Source organism: Lepus europaeus, chromosome 3 (genome assembly GCF_033115175.1).
Source record: "Lepus europaeus isolate LE1 chromosome 3, mLepTim1.pri, whole genome shotgun sequence".
Classification (NCBI taxonomy): Eukaryota; Metazoa; Chordata; class Mammalia; order Lagomorpha; family Leporidae; genus Lepus; species Lepus europaeus.
Genome location: NC_084829.1, coordinates 39,573,058 through 39,589,400, shown reverse-complemented (window position 1 = coordinate 39,589,400; position 16,343 = coordinate 39,573,058). Strand labels below are relative to the sequence as shown.

Genomic DNA, 16,343 nt, shown 5'->3' with positions numbered 1-16,343 from the left:
TTAGGGAGTGAACCAGCAGATGGGAGATCTGTCTCTGTCACTCTGCCTTTGACAATGAAGGAAGGAATAAACATTTTTTAGAATACTAAAAAACAAAACAAAGACTTATACTCCAAAGAAGTCTCTACATTCCTGCATAGATCTCCCTTACAATTGCCAGGGTTTTGGGTTCCAGACTTGGCTTCCCTGGTAGCAGGAAGCCTGCCTGTACTGACCCTGCACCACCTATGGGTTGTACAGTGGTAAAGAGCCACACTGCCTGGCTTCCCACCCCAGCTTCACCACTGACTAGCTGTGTGACCTTGGGCAAGTGCCTTTGTTTCCTCATCTGAAAAGTATGGTTAATAATAATACCTGTGTTACATGGTAGAAAGATCCATGAGCTAAGTGATTTAAAGGGCTTAGATCCAGCGGGTATTGTGGTACAGCTGTTTAAGCTGCTGCTGGTTCAAGTCCCGGCTACACTGTTTTCAATCCAGCTTCCTGCTAATGCATCCTGGGAGGCAGCGGATGATGATTTAAGTACTCGGGTCCTTGCCACCCCCATGGGAGACCTGGATGGAGTTCCAGCCTCCTGGCTTTGGCCTGGCCCAGCCCTGGCTGTTGCAGGTATTTGGAGAAGTAATCCAGTGGACGGAAGATATATCTCTCTCTCTCTCTCTGTGTCTCTGTCACTCTACCTTTCAAGTAGATGAAACTATATTTTCAAAAATGCTTAGATTGGTGCTGGTTACAATAAGTGATAAAATACCAGTGGCTATTCAAATACAGGTATCGGCTTATTATCCATGAGGGAAGGATCGATAAGTAGTGCCCATCCACCTTGCAAGGTGGCTGGAAGGGCTAGGTGGGAGGAGTGACAGAGGTGTGGTGCTACTGAGCCCCAGGATTAGCCTGTTCCATCTTCCATGCCACAGGAGCCAAGTGAGCTTTCATGGGAGTGAATTAAGGCTCCCTCGGCCCAGGGTGGGGAGAGAGGTTTGCCTCCTAGGCCACCAGCAGGTCCTGTGGAGGCTTCAGGGAGGATTGTCCAAGGCTGCGTCTGCGTAGCAGGGCAAGACGTAACTTCTGTGATCTGCAGCCGTGGCCACTGTAGGAGCGGGAGATTAGGCAGGAGTGGCTCTGAGCGCCAGGTAGCAGCCATCCCTGGCAGGCTCACCCCTTGCTCTGTTTCCTCTACTCTAACCCATAACGAAGGGGAAGGCCAGCCTCAGCTCCCCACCCCCCGCCCCGCCTCGTGTCTGTAGGTTGGCAGCAAGCCCCAAAGCCTTGGATGTGGCTGCAGGTCAGGATGAGTCTCTCCAGGAAGGGGGTGTCCGGCCTCTGCAGGTGCATGGGAAGCCCCAAACCCTGGGATGAGGGGCTGCCTGGGAACCCAGGTGGTGTGGACAGTGGGCGCAGGGGGAGGTGGGGTCGGGGCAGCTGGTGGTTGGAATCTCTGGGCAGGGGCATGGCTACCGCCTCGTTGGAGTGCTGGGTCAGAGTGGCTGGACTGGTTTTCAGCACTGTTTTTTCAGCTGGTGGGAAGGGATGGAAGTATGCGCAGGCCTCCTTCCTGTGGCCTTTGTGGGGAAAGAGGTGGATAGCAGTGGTTAGGACCCAGATGGGCCTGGGTTCTAGTCCTGGCTTCGTTGCCTTTAGCGCTTGTGACCTTGGTCTACTTCTTTAACCTCTCAAAATCCTCATTTGCAGAATGGAAAAATCAGTATCTCCCCAGCAGGAATCTGTCCTCATGAAGTGAGCTGGAGGCTCATAAACTGCTTAGCACACACAGGGTGCATAGTAATCCCTCAATAAATCACAGCCACTTTATGGGGAAGGTGACAGCGGCAGGGAGCTCCGTTCTGTCCCCAAACAAGAGCTGGCCCGGGACCGTGTGCGGGCTCCCTTCTCCCATCACTCTCCAGGCTGGGATAGAAAAGGAAAACATTGCTGTGTATGAAACTGGGAGCCAAGCTAAAGAATCCTGCGAGCACACAGGGGCCACCTCCTCCCGTGAAAGCTGTTTCGCTAACCCCGAGGACGGGCTGCCCCATCTAACAGGGTGTTGGCCTGGCTCTTGCTTTCTCTCTGCCTAACCCAGCCACAGCCTCCCTGCCGGGTCAACTCATCTGTTCCAGGAGACTGGTTGAGGCCTCCTCCTATCCTATCCCCGCCGTAACCAGCGAGGCACTCCGGCCAGAGCCATAGCTGCATGTGGATGGGAGCAGACAGCCAGCACCCCAATTTCATGTCCGGACTCGGCTCCTGTGCAGTGGCGCTGGGAGCCATAGGCAGAGGGGTTAGGTGAAAAGTGTGTCTGAGCCTGCTGGAGGGTGTGCTGACGAGCAGCAGCACCTGTGTCTCCCCTCCCCCTGGCGAGGGTGGAGCTATGCTGATTCTCAGGCCTGGGGAACCAGCAAGGGGCACTGGGGAAGCCCCAGGGCTGGCAGGCAGAGCAGTGCTGAGAAGCAGGGGCTGGAGACCAGTGAGCAGCCTAGCCCAGCCTAGCCCAGTCCTACCCTAGTCCCTGTACCGCCCGGGACCGTAAACCCTGCTGCTGCTCTTACATGTGATCTCCAGCTAATGCTGCTTCCTGCCCTGGGGAGCTGGGCCCTTGGGAAGCCTCCTCTTGCCGGGTGAGCCCAGGGAGGTGGGGAAAGCGTGCAAGACTGTGGCTCCCCGATGCCCCAGGACCAGAGCTGGCAGTGTCATCTGGGAGAAGGACCCACACACAGTCCAGCTTTCGACGCTTCCACTGTCCCAACCTATAGGCCCCCTTCAGACACCCAGTTTTGCCAGCTCTTCTGCCCATCCCCTTAGCACTCAACTACTGATCCCCAAAGCACGAGAACACTCGGCGTGTCCCTGGCAGCAGTGTTGGCCTTGGGAGGGGATGTCCAGTGAATTGCAGGGCCTGCTGGCCCCCTGCCTGCCCGATGCCAGCCACACCCCCATCCTCCACTAGAGTAGACCTGCGGGAGGGAAACAGGGTTCTGCCCACTCTCGCCTGGTCCTGAGTTTCTGGAACAGTGCCTGGCACACGACACTCCCCGTGAGACAACGTTTCCCAGTGTTCCAGAACACTCTGGTGCCTGTAGCTGGAAATTCCTGTTGTAGAGCACCCCTGGAGGAGGGTGGTCCTCCCTGCTCTCAGCACTTGGCATGATCAGAAATCCATGACTCAGCCCCCTCTGAGATAGCTCGTTATGCAGAAAAGCCACCGCTGTCCCCTCCTGGTCCTGGGCCCCTTGGTAACCGTCCGTGTGAAGTCCATCGCCCAGAATGGCGCAGTGAACCTCACGTGCGGCCCTGCCCTGGAGAACAATGGGCTGATCTCAGCCCAGCCCGGGTAGATAGGTGGTGACGCCGGCTGCGCGCGCCTATTTGCTTACCCTCTGGCAGCTGCCCTAGTGTTTGTTTGTTGGGTCAGTAACCAGCTAAAACCCAAGGACTTTTCCCCTTTGATCCTGTGCTGCCCTTTTCCAGTCCCAAGCGTAAGACTTGACGATTTAAGCAGACTCATCTCTTGAAGCTTTTTGTTTCCAGTCCAGAGGGATTGGAACCTCCGTCCTGCCTGCGTTTCGTGTTCACTCCCTTCCCGTTCTGTCGTTGTCTGCAAGGTTGCATCCTGGGCACATCAGAGGGGTGACGGTCAGTGTCTGCACCATGCTGGTGACCCACACACCAGAGAAGCCAGGCCCTGGGTCTGGTAGTAGAGTCCCGAGCCCGGGTGGATGATGAGCAGTGCTTGGGTTGTTCGGCCACCTCCAAGTGAGCCCAGCTCATCCTAGCTCCGCCCACATTTCTGTGTCTTGTCCGAGCGAATATCTTGAAGTCCATCTGCAAGCTGCCCTGCTGAAATCGAGACTGGCCACATTCCACGGAACTTCAAGGCCTTGGGCTCCTGTGGAAAGGGAGATGCACTTTGCCGAGTGTGACCTGCTCGTGGTGAATCTGCGCTTGCCTCCCATGCCCACCACTTCCTCTTTGGAATGTTCCAGACATTCTGGTGCGCCCTGCCCCCTTGAACGCACCGTGGAGAAAGTCCCAGCAGTTCAGGATCCTTTGCTTTCTGAGTTCCTAGGAACTATAGCCTTTCCCATTTTGTGACGGCGGGGCCAGCTTATCTTTCCTGTTTCCCACGTCAAGCGCCGCCCAGGGGTCCAGTCCCCTGCTCACAGGTGCTTTTGCTCACTCTCTCTGTCTGCTTTAGGATTTCCGACTTAAGACTGATGCTGAGATAACAAGAGAGGCAGCCAAAGGGGAGCTGAGCGGTTCAGCTTTCTCTGCCATCTGTTTAATATTAACCCACAGGGCCCTGGTTACTTCCTCATTCTCCTGCCCCAAACACAAGATGTAATTTTGTCAAACACCTTTTGGATGGTCCCTGATTCGGTGCTGTCTCCTGTTGGCTGTTGCTAACTAAGTGTGCTGTGGTTGTGTCGCATTTCAGCAGCCTGGCCCCCGCGTCGCACGCATCGTCCGTCCCTGTAAGGATGTGGCGCAGCCGGCACAGCCTTCAGAGATGGCGTGGAGGCAGGGCAGCGAGCCGTGTGGTTTGATGGCTTGTCAGACAAACATGTCATCATGGAAAATTCTTTATAGAGTGTGCAGATCCATTTACACAGGCCTGCTGCTGCATCTGCAAAACGCACATTCCATCCGAGCAGGCCACCCGCTTCTCCCACCAAGCCTCGGCCGTGCCGCGGGCGGTTTGCAGCTACGGTTTTCCTGTGTCCCTGCTTCCCTCGCTCGCTCTGTCACTTCTCCTTCAGTCTCCCCACCCCACCTCCACCCCTCGGCTTGGCTTTTATAGGGAATTCGGCCGAGTTCCTGGTCTCTGGGCTGGGTGGCCCATCCGGGGATGGGACTCCAACCCTAGGTTTAGTGCCTCTTTTGGGCATGGCCAAGGTGCAGGCTCTGGCATCAGAGCCCCTCCCTAACCCAATCGGTAGGTAGGGGTGAGACTGGAGGATGGGTGGGCAGCAGGGGCTAGTCACAGGGAACAGGATTCGTGTTGCTCAGTAACACCCAGCAGACAAGACCCCTCCTGGGCCTCTCAGTGGACTTAACCCAAGGGGCCTCCCACCTGCTGTCCGGAGCTACTGCTGGGAGCTAGAGGCTGAGCACAATCTCCATTCACTCCTGAGAGGTGCTAGCCACCTTCGCATCTCTCCCTGCCCAGACCGTCTGCCCAGCCCAGGGCATTGAGGGTAAGATCCAGGGGAGGGAGTGGGTGGATTAGAGAGAGGTGGACGAAGCAGGAGAGCGTCGAGCTGACCTTAGCAGGCACCCCATGCTGGGCTGAAGGGTATGAGTGCTTCATTGGAGGGTTGGGGGTGAGGTGGGGGCGTAGGAGGCCTCCACGGTCTGTACTGCATTGGCCGCCACTGAGAGCTAAAGGCGGTGGTTCTCAAAGCATGGTGCCTGACCTGCATGTAGCATCAGCCTCACCTGAGAACTTGTCGGAACTGCCCCTCCCCAGACCGACTGAATCAGCAGCCCGAACACACTCCAGGTGATTCTGGTAAGCGCTAGCGAGCGTACTTTGGAGCCAGATTGTCTGGGTTCGTTTCCTTATCGGCTGCGTGACCTTGGGCAAATCACTTGAACCTCATTGTTCTCTGTAAAATTCTTCACTTGTAAAATGGAACACCATTGTGCTGCTGAAGCGGAGACTCTGGGTTTAACATCACTCAAAGGATCTGTGAGTGGGGCCCCCACTCTAACCTTCATTGTCGATCTCTCTCATTGTCGATCTCTCTCGTAGGTAGTATCTGATGCCTCAGGGCAAGGGGTGGCCATCACAGGGAACCAGACCTTCAACAACTGGAACTGGCCCAATGCAATGATTTTTGCAGCCACGGTCATTACCACCATTGGTAAGTTTGCTCTTGTTCTCATGGTCTCGTGCAGGGTGAAGTCAGGCCAGTTGTAGTTGGTCCTGTTGATACTTTCCTGGTAACTAGGAAGTCCTTGGTGGCTGTCCATGCCTGGGGGACCTTCTGTGAATCCTGACCTTGAGTAGAAACAGTGACACTGTCTGACAGCAGAGAGGGGGACAGGCCATTTACTACACACACCTGGACTGTGCCCCATCCTGTGGGTGAAGCAGGTACCACTGGCGGATTCCTGTTTGGGTTGTCGGTCAAATAAATGCTGACTGGGTCTGGGGTCATGCTGGAGCCTAGCTGTCTTTGTGTGGGCCACGGCTCCTCCCGCCCATCCCGGGTGATGGTCAGTGCTGTCTGGCAGCTGGGCAGAAGCTCACCCCGGATGTGCCTTGAGTGTTTCACGCAATGGGGGGCTGGATGAGGGAGCATCTCCAATGTGAGCATTTCAGGGGGATCAAGGGCAGAAACAGCAGGCGTCTTGGACTTCAGTCTGTCCTGCGTCACCTGCACTGCGTTCTGGGGTCCAGTAGGGGCACTGAAGCCCCGGGAGGAGAGCTGGCCTCACTCTGGGGCGGGAATGGAGGATGGCCATGTCTGGAAGCTGTCTACGGCCGTGCTTCTGGGATGTCTGCCCAGAGTGTCCTCTCCTAGTTTGCACAGTGGTGCCAGGTGGAGATGGCATAGCCCAGGCCATTGTCATTGCTACGTGAAGGGTCACGCTCAGACCATGATCAGGTATTCATAGGAGATTGCAATCTTCGGGTTGGGTGTGTGTGTGTGTGTGTGTATGTGTGTGTGTGAGAGAGAGAGAGAGAGAGACCACTCCTGCTGAGTCTGCCCTCAGCCTCACCGTCTCCTCCCTCCCCCAGGTTATGGCAATGTGGCACCCAAGACCCCCGCCGGGCGCCTCTTTTGTGTCTTCTACGGTCTCTTCGGGGTGCCGCTCTGCCTAACATGGATCAGCGCCCTGGGCAAGTTCTTCGGGGGACGTGCCAAGAGGCTGGGCCAGTTCCTCACCAGGAGAGGCGTGAGCCTGGTGTGTCCCCAGCCCTGGGTTCTGGGAGGACAGGAAGGGAGGCGCCCATAGTTGGGGGGATGGTGTCAGAGCTCCCCTCCCTCCTGGGTCAGGCTGGGACCCTCTGCAAGCCCCTGCTGGGTTTCTTGAGTCTCTTCTCCCCGCCACCCCCCGACCCCCAGCGGAAAGCACAGATCACATGCACGGCCATCTTCATCGTGTGGGGCGTCCTGGTCCACCTGGTCATCCCGCCCTTCGTGTTCATGGTGACTGAGGAGTGGGACTACATTGAGGGCTTCTACTACTCCTTCATCACCATCTCCACCATCGGCTTCGGCGACTTTGTGGCCGGTGAGTCCCTGCACCTGTGCCCAGCCTCTACTCCCCATCACTCTCTCTGCTTCTCCTCAACTTCAGCTTGACAAACCCTTGCCAGGGAGCCCTGGCAGGCGGTGGTGGGGTTCTCAGCCCACCCTGCCAGGTACAGGAGGAAAGGAAGGGCCAGAGAAGTCCTCCGGCTTTTCTTCTTTCTTCTCTTTAGTCTCTGATCTCTCACCCAGAACTTCCGGGAGTGGGAGTGGGGGCTGCTGGGATTCACACAGGGCCAGAACTTCTGCCCCCAGCCTTGTGCCTGTCACCCACACAGCCCCTGAGCTGAGCCAAAAACCTTGGCCCTCTATGAGCAGTGTCCCCTCATTCGCCTAGGGCCCAGGGGGCTGTCGGGGGAGGTTTCAGAGGCCACAGGCAGTTTCAAGACAAGGGAGCCCTTCTCCCAAGCTGCCCCGCCCCTCAGCCTCCTCCTCCTCCTCCTCCTCTCCTTGCAGGGAGGGGTCTGAAGGACACTTGTGTGCTTGTGCCTGCGGCCTGCACAATGGCTTGGTTCTTTGTCTCCCTGATGCCCTATATGGCCCTGTTGACCCAGCCTTTGTCCCCTCCATGCCCAAGCCCTGCCCACTTGACCTCCTGTGCTGCTCCTGGGGCCTCTCATCTCTTACCCCCAGCTCCTGGCCTGGGGGCAGGAAGGGTCACTGCCCTTCTGCCCAACTGTGTGTGGAATGCTGGGAGGGGACAGGGGAGAGGCAGGACCACTCCTGACCCTGGAAAATCCTGGCCTGCCTGTCTTGGGAGATAGAGAGGCCCGGCCCTGCCATTATGGAGCCCTGGGGGCCCAGAACAGCCCCCGGAGAAGCCTTTGGAAAGCTGGGGAAGCACAGCAGCGTATTGAACCATGCTTCCCCAGCTCCAGCAAGACGCTAGACCTCTGCCTCAGTTTTCTCATCTGTGAAATTGGTATACAAACAGCATCCCTGCCACACAGGATGGTGGAAGATGACAGATGAGGGCGCTTCAAAAGGTCTGGGGAAAATAAAGCTAAAGGGTAACTGATATTGGCGGAAAATGTTTGAAATCCATGCCCACAAGGGGTCTTCAAAAAGTTCATGGAAGAATGTTGACTATGAAAAAGCTATGCCTGGATTTTGAAATGTTCTACACCCAAATGCGCTTATCTCATAATTCCATTTTCCCATCGCCTCTCTGAAGTCCTCAGGAGTGCTGAGATCAGTGTGTGTCCACGTTGCATCACCTTCCCCACTGGGGATGAGATGTTTGAGCAAGACTGACAGTGCCCCAAAGATAAAGCAGCTTGTCCCATGAGGGAGACACAGCCCCGGCCTGGGGCAACCTCTAATCTGCTGTAGGTTAGCCCACTACCTCTAGTCCTTTCTCTTGGCTGCTCGGCAGACAGGCTAGAGACACCTGTCATTGTGAAGGCAAAAAAGAATTCTCACATAATCCTCAAGTGTGGGAGAACCATCTGAACTGGTGGGAGTAAGCCAGGAAGGCTTCCTAGAGCAGGCTTCAGGAGCGTAGCCTCAGAGGAGAGGGAATTGGAGCAGCCACAGCCTTCTAGACCAAAAAGAGAGCCTATCTGAGGAGGGCAGAAACAAGAAGGGGGAGGGGTTGCAGATCAGACCTTCTAGAAAAGAGGTTCGGAATACAAAGGAGCCTCTCAGAGTTCATGGGGGAATGAAATCCAAAGATAAAGGTTGTTTTGGTGCAAGAAAATTTTGCAATCTGCACCCGAGAGGTCTTCCCCTCAACAGGCTGGTTAAGATTCCCGTGTCCCACACCGGAGTATCTAGGCTCCAAGACCAGCTCCTGCCAAAGCCAGTCCTGGCGCCTGGCACCCATGTGCCAGGCTGCTGCAGGCATCTGGGGGAGTGAACCAGCAGGTGGGAGCTGTATCTGCCCCTTCCTCTCAGCACAGTCATTGTTCAAAGTCCAAGGAAAATGTGTGTTCTGAAAAAAGCCACACATGGATTTCAAAATCTTTGGAACAACAGAAAGTTAGGCCTTCGTCCCATTTCCCCACGAGCTTTTCTGAAGTGCCTCTGTGGCTCCTGTCAGGGTCAGCCATCGGCCTCCGTCATAGCAGACCCCGTGAGTCCACCCCAACCCGCGCGGACTCGCCATCCTGCTCTTAGCTGAGCTGCGACACGGCCGACGGCTGGGTAGGAGCAGAGTGTGTGGCGGTTACGGTGCCGGTCCCCGGGAGCCCTCGCTGACCTTCCGCGCTTCCTGTCCTAGGTGTGAACCCCAGCGCCAACTACCACGCCCTCTACCGCTACTTTGTGGAGCTCTGGATCTACCTGGGGCTGGCCTGGCTGTCCCTGTTTGTCAACTGGAAGGTGAGCATGTTCGTGGAGGTCCACAAGGCCATTAAGAAGCGGCGGCGGCGGCGGAAGGAGTCCTTCGACAGCTCCCCACGCTCCAGACAGGCCCTGCAGGTGGCTGGGAGCACCACCTCCAAGGACGTCAACATCTTCAGCTTCTTGTCCAAGAAGGAGGAGACTTACAATGACCTCATCAAGCAGATCGGCAAGAAAGCCATGAAGACGAGCACGGCCGGCGAGAGGGGCCCCGGCCCTGGGCCTCAGGCACCAGCCCTGCCCCCTTCCCTGGCGCCCCTGGTAGTCTACTCCAAGAACCGGGTGCCCAGCCTGGAAGAGGTGTCCCAGACCCTGCGCAGCAAAGGCCACGTGTCCAGGCCGCCAGGCGGCGAGGAGGACGGGGCACAGGCCCCCGAGGATGGCTCCCCCAGCTCTGAGGTGTTCATCAACCAGCTGGACCGCATCAGCGAGGAGGGCGAGCCGTGGGACGCCCAGGACTACCACCCGCTCATCTTCCAGAACGCCAACATCAACTTTGTCCACGAGGACGCCGGCCTCTCGGACGAAGAGACCTCCAAGTCCTCGCTGGAGGACAACCTGGCGGTGGAGGAGAGGCCACCGGAGGGCGCCAGGGCTGAGGCGCCACTGACCACGGCCGAGGTCCCCTCGTCGGACGAGTCCACGTTCACCAGCACTGAGTCCGAGCTCTCTGTGCCTTACGAGCAGCTGCTGAACGAGTACAACAAGGCCAGCGGCCCCAAGGGCACGTGAGGCGGGGCCGGCTCCCCACCCCACCCTCGATGGCTCCTTTGGCCCTCGCCCTGGGGTATCCCGTGATGGCTGGGACCCCCAGAACTCTGGTGGGGGACAGACCTGGCACTGGGAGTGGGGGGCCAGGGGCCTTCCTTACCTTCCAGCCCCTCCAGTTTGATGCTGCTGCTGGGACGGGGCTTGCTCCCCAGCTGAGCGGTGCCCTGGCAGTGAGGAGGCGGCTGTCCCCAGCGTGCCGGGTACATGATGGTTAGGACTGACCCCAGGAGGCCCGGGCCTCTTCGCCTGGTTGAATGCCACACGGTATTAAGGGGTGACATCTGTGTGTGCCTGGCACCGGGCTAGATGTTTCAGAGAGAAAGAGAGGGGGAGGGCTCTGCCTTTGGGGAGGTACAGCTCTGCCCCCTGGGGCGCAGGCATTCCAGGGCTGCAGTGGTGTCGGGGCCTGTGCCCCAAGGCTGCTGGGGGTGATGGAGGAGTGAGGATGATGACGGGCGGGTGCTGAAACGGTCCTGCTTGCTGACTTCCTCAGACCCAGCCCAGAGCCCTGTTTCCTGCCTCGGCCTCCCTGTGGCCTGTTGATGGCCTCTGTCCACCTCCACCCCAACCCTGGGAGCGCTGGGAGGAACGGAACAGAGGGCGTAGGGCCTGGGCCCCTGGGAGATGGGTGCCCTGGGCTGGCAGCCAGGGAGCTCCAGCGAGGCTTGGCTCTGGCCTCTCCCTGCCCAGCCCCGCCCTGGCCCAGGGTCTCCCCATTCAAGTCCTCACCATGCCCCTCCCTGTCCCACCTGCCGCCCCCACCCCCCACCCAGCCAGATCACTCTGTGCTCACACGTGGGGAGCGGCCAAATATGTGAATCAAACTCCTGTCTCCAGCTCCTGCCTGTCACGCGCACATGTGTGTGGGGGGCCCAGCGGGAAAGGTGTTGGCGGGGAGCAGGCGATAATGTGAAACTGTGCACGGACTCTGTTTCTGCTGAGAGGTGGGCGGGGCGCGCTGCTGCCCGGGTTCTTAGCGCTCCCTGAGGCCCCGGCCCACTCTGATCTGAATGTTGTGATTTTTTTTTTTTTTTTCAATGAACTGCTGTTTTTCTACTCCTGGCACCTGTGGTTGGCTTCAGAACCAGTTACAGAGCAGAGTCCCGAGAACCAAGGTGTCCCGTGCTGCCCGCCCCCAGCACTGGGCCCCATGCAGGTGGGAGGGAGCACCTGTTGGCAGGTGAGCGAGGGGCATCCATGTGACCGGGAGCCAGGCCCTCAGCTCACCCTCTGCTGTGGGGGCAGATGGGGCCAGAAACCCACCCCTCCCTCACCCATGAAGGCGGTGGGTGCGTGTCCGTTCCCTGCTGGGTGGCAGGGTGGGCGCCCAGCAGGGCCGGGCAGGAGCCGCCCTGTGTCTTTCTATGAGTCGTTCCCACGAGCGCGTCTTGCTGCTGGCCGTCCCTGCAGCGCACGCTGTATCCGCGGATGGCAACCATGTCAGATGTAATTTATTTTAACATTTTTACAATAAAACATGAGACAGACAAGCCGGTTTGGGGTGTGTGTGTGTTTGGAGGGTGAGGACCCTGGGAGGGTCCAGAAAAGGCAGGGGATCTCAGGGCGGGCTGGCGTCGAGAGGGTCGGGTGGTCTGGGAGGAAAGGGGTGAAGGGGTGAAGGGAGGAGAGGAGGCAGCCTCTTGGGTCAGGTGAGAATGGGGAGACGTGTGGAGGGCCAGGGTCGGCCAGGGTCAGGGGAGGAGGGGAGGGGTGACCCTGGCAGCAGCAGTGTCTAGGTGCAACTCTCAGTGACATGTGCGAGCTCGGCTGACACCATGACAGCCCTGTGAGGGGCTGCCGCAACCCCACTGTACGGATGGGGAAACTGAGGCAGGGGGACATTGTCGGTAAGGATGGTGAGTCTGGATTCAAATCCAGGCAGCCCCGCTCCCAGGCTGATGGGGGTGAGGCGGGGCTCCCTGGGCAGGGCGTGGTCTCCAGGACAGACTCCGAGCTTGGGGGCTGGGTGTGGGCCTGAGGTCCCAGGCCGAGCTGGCTCCCATCTCCCTCCACTGAAGGGAGCTGAACGGTCCCAGGTGCCCTTCTCAACACCGAGTCTCCTGGAGACAGCAAAGTGCTGAGGGCCTAGGAGTCGAGTTTTCTGACGTCGGGAGGGAAGCCCATCTTTTCTTGAGAGCGTGGATGTGTTTAAAAGGGTCCTGCGTGTTCCCAGGCCAGTTCTGTATCTGCTCCCCCTACCCTCTCCTCCCACACAGGCCCCAGGTGCCCTGGTTTGCAACACTGCGAGCACTACCTGTATTCAGGCTTGACCCCACTGCGGCTGAGACGGGGCCCAGAGAGGGTGGCTTCCGTAGGACACACAGTTGGGGCTCGGGGGTGATAAAGCCAGATGGAGCCGGCCAGGAGCTTTCCAAGAAAAGGGTGGAAGGTGGACATAAAAGGGCAGGGCCCGGGAGGCCACCTGGGCACCAGGTGGCGAAGGGTCACGGGCAGAGGCGGGGTGCTGTGCAGGGGAGTGGTGAGAGGTGGGGGATGGGAGGCAGGTGGGCTGTCCCCAGGTGCTTTGGAAGCCACAGGGGACAGGAAGGAAAATCCCCCTGTGGAAGCCCCTAGTGAGTTTCTAACCCAGGGCAGAGACCTGGACAAGTGAGACACCAACACCAGGGTCCTTACCTGCGCCCCTCAGAGCCCCAAAGAGGGCGCTTGGGCTCCACTGGGCCCTTCTCAGCAGCTCCCCTGGCCTCTGGCCATGCTGTGCCCCAGAACTAAGCCAGCAGCCCTGTTCCACCCCAACTCCTGGACTCATCATTGATCTGTTCCACTAACGCTGTGCAGCCTGGGGTGCAGCTGTGTGAATGGGCGGAAACCCCTGCAGCCACAGAGCCCCCGGGCACACCTGAGATGCTCTTATCCCTGGCCGTTTTTCATGATTTGTGCTTTCTATCTACCATAGTCCTTCAAAAACAGTTCATTGAGAATGGAATAGAAAGAGGACAGTGCTGTGGCTCAGTAGGTTAATCCTAAACCTGCGGTGCCAGCATCCCATATGGGTGCTGGTTCGTGTCCCGGCTGCTCCTCTTCCGATCCAGCTCCCTGTTATGGCCCGGAGAAAGCTGTGGGAAATGGCACAAGTGCTTGGGCTCCTGCACCTGTGTGGGAGACCTGGAAGAAGCTCCTGGCTCTTGGCTTTGGATCAGCCCAGCTCCAGCCGTCGTGGCCACTTTGGGAGTGAACCAGCGGATGGAAGACCTCTCTTGGCTTCTCCTTCTCTGTTTGTAACTCTGCCTCTCAAATAAATAAATAAATAAATAAATCTTTTTTTTAAAAAAGGAATGGAATAAAAAATAAATTTGATGCAAAAAAATGTGACATGCAGGCATGCATCCAAGAAGTCTTCCAAAAGGTTGAGGGAGTGCCTATTATGAGAAACTAGGCGGCAGGCTCGGGAGAGGGGCGACGCCGCCTGCCAGGGTGGTGCTGGAGAGCGCGGCCAGCAGTGTGAAGGTGCAGCTCCCGCGTGTCTGAAGCGGCTCCCAGTCCCAGAAAGCATCACTGGCTTCCCCCCCTGACTCGCAGTTTCGGAATGGCTCAGCTGCTGCCCCTCGTGTACTCGCACTATGTGGCTACCTTGCAGTTCGACCATTTTTCCAGAAGGAGAAAGGGACAGAAGGCCGGCTTGGTGACTCTTACAATACAAAAGGAAAATCCAGAAGCGGTGAATGAAACCCACGTTGAAGACCTGTGTCTAACTAAAGCAGCTCGCTGGCGTGCTCGGACGCTTCCTGCCTGGGGCGGCTCACGTACTAAACACGGTGCACGGACGGGAGAGGATGGGGGCCCGCTAATACTGAAGAAAGAAGTCTAACCGTAATGAACCAGTATTGGAGTCAGTTGTGTGCTGTAAAGTCTTATGATATTTTCTCAGTCTTTGCAGAAAATATGAAATGGTGGTCTTAATTATCTCTACTGGTTGAATATTTATTTCTGCCAATTTATTTTCTTGCTACACTAGTATCTATATTTGGTACTTTATATAGTCAGTCATTTATGTAGACATAAGGTTGTCAAACCTCATTCTGACCTTCCAAGAATGAATGTAGCTTTCAACAGTAAAATCAACATTTCTGATTTTAATTACTTGAAGAAAATCTGAATTTGGGCAATGGGTCCGAAGCTATTTCTTTGAATATCAATATTTTCAACAGAATCTGCACTTTAATAAATTTTCCTCTGTTTTCTGTTAACTATAAAAACTATGCATGGGTTTTGAAAGTTTTTTTGTACCAAAATAAACGTTTTAATTGCATTTTCTGTGAACATTTTCAAGTGTCCTTCTATCTTCTATCCCTTTCTCCCAAGACTCTTTTAACGTCGTTTAATCTTCACAACGCCATTATTTCCTTTTAAAGATTTATTTATTCAAAAAGCAGGGAAAGAGAGAAATCTGAGGCATCCATTGTTTCACTCCCAAAATGACCTCGCCGAAGCCAGGAGCCAGGAACTCTATCTGCATCTCCCACTGGGTGGGAGTACTTGGGCCACCGTCTGGTGCCTTTGCTGCCTTCCCATGTGCATTTGCAGGGAGCTGGATGGGAAGCAGGGCAGCCAGGGCTCAGATGGGATGTGAGCGGCTTCAACCACAATGCCGGCCTCATAAGAGCATTAAAGATGAGGATATTGAGGCCAATAAAAGTTTTTCCCTAAGTTCACACTGGTCAAGTGGCAGCAAAACAGCTTCCCTGGCTTGCATTCCCGCTCCACATTCTACCTCTGAAAGTTCCTAAGCTGATGGGGGAGACACCAGAAGTTTTGGGAGGACCCAAAGTCTGGTGAGAAGGTGGGAGACAGCCCTGGGCGCTAAGGAGACAGCTGTCTAAGGGGCACAGGAATGGGGAAGCCAGCACAAACCCCGTGTCCCAGCAGGGCCTCTGACTCCCTGTGAGGTTCTGGAGTGGTCACTTAGCTCCCTGCCAGGGCTGACAAAGAGAAGCCAGTGTGCTGGCGTCTCACCCCTTACTGGAAAGGGCCCATCGAGGTTGCTATCAGCCAGGATTGCCTCTGGACCCTTCCCGGGGCTGGGCCGGGCTGCTCTGGGGGTGGTCTCCGCATTGCTTCTCTCTGGGGTCCCCTCAGGTTTGCTCCCAGCTCTGCCAATCCACTCTCCACTCCTGAAATCGCAGGTTCCCAGTCTCCAGATTGATGCGTAACTGACCAGGAACTGCCTGCCAGTGTGAAATTGTCATAGTGTACGTGTAGCTGCCTGCTCTGGCCATCTTGTCCCCTGGTGCCACAGTCTGACAGTTACAGGCCCTCACCTTCCCCGGGGCACTGCCACCTGTCTGTTGAATGAGTGAGTCTCCCTGTCTCAGGATAGACTCACCTTGCACTGGCCATCACAGCGACCAGCAGGGTTTATCCTAAGCTCCCTTTCTCCCTTGCTTTAAACTCCTTACCAGGGGGTCGTGTGCCCTCTCCCCCTACCCCAGTCCCCCTGCACTTGTTCATCCTACCCCGCCTGTCGCTCTGGGCACCGCCTCTGTCCGTGCAGTATCCTGAGATGCCCTTGCTCTTTCTGCTGGGTGAGTTTCCCCAGGAAGTGTTCCACAGTTACCAGCCCCCATGCCTGGGTGCCAGGACAGGTGTCCGGCTCTGTGCCCTCAAGCAAGCTGTGCCCTCAGCAGGCCTCCACGGTGCTGTCCCCTGAGCTCCTGTCCCCGGCCCTGACTGGAGGCATCCGAGGGTCCCTGGAAGGACAGAGAATGAGCTAGAGTCCCGGCCCCTGCTGCAGACTGTGCCAACTTCTGTTCCCGGGGCAGACCAGGGGCAGGCTTGGTTCCACAAGGGCGAGTCCCTGCAGAGCCCGGTGGATGGCCTGGAGGGACCTTGTCGCAGGCCAAGGTGACTCGCTGACTCACCTCGTCTCGTGCCAAGCACCTGAACCTGGAGGGCAGCACCTCATCTGCCCCCTCTCAGGGCGTGCTGTTGTCTACCTTGCATTGGCATTCCCCA

General features: G+C 57.1%; 1 protein-coding gene and 1 pseudogene across 1 annotated transcript in view; both read left to right on the top strand.

Moving 5' to 3' along the window:
* KCNK5 (potassium two pore domain channel subfamily K member 5) overlaps window positions 1-11,863 on the top strand; it is a 37,712-nt gene extending 25,849 nt beyond the window's left edge. Inside the window, exons 2-5 of the mRNA XM_062186055.1 lie at window positions 5,753-5,864; window positions 6,746-6,912; window positions 7,074-7,242; window positions 9,481-11,863. Of these exons, the coding sequence (XP_062042039.1) occupies window positions 5,753-5,864; window positions 6,746-6,912; window positions 7,074-7,242; window positions 9,481-10,334 (1,302 nt within the window). The 3' untranslated portion in view covers window positions 10,335-11,863. The remainder of the gene's footprint in view (window positions 1-5,752; window positions 5,865-6,745; window positions 6,913-7,073; window positions 7,243-9,480) is intronic.
* A 285-nt stretch (window positions 11,864-12,148) lies between these two features.
* On the top strand, window positions 12,149-14,525 carry LOC133756513 (CDGSH iron-sulfur domain-containing protein 2-like; annotated as a pseudogene).
* Window positions 14,526-16,343: the final 1,818 nt, after the last annotated feature.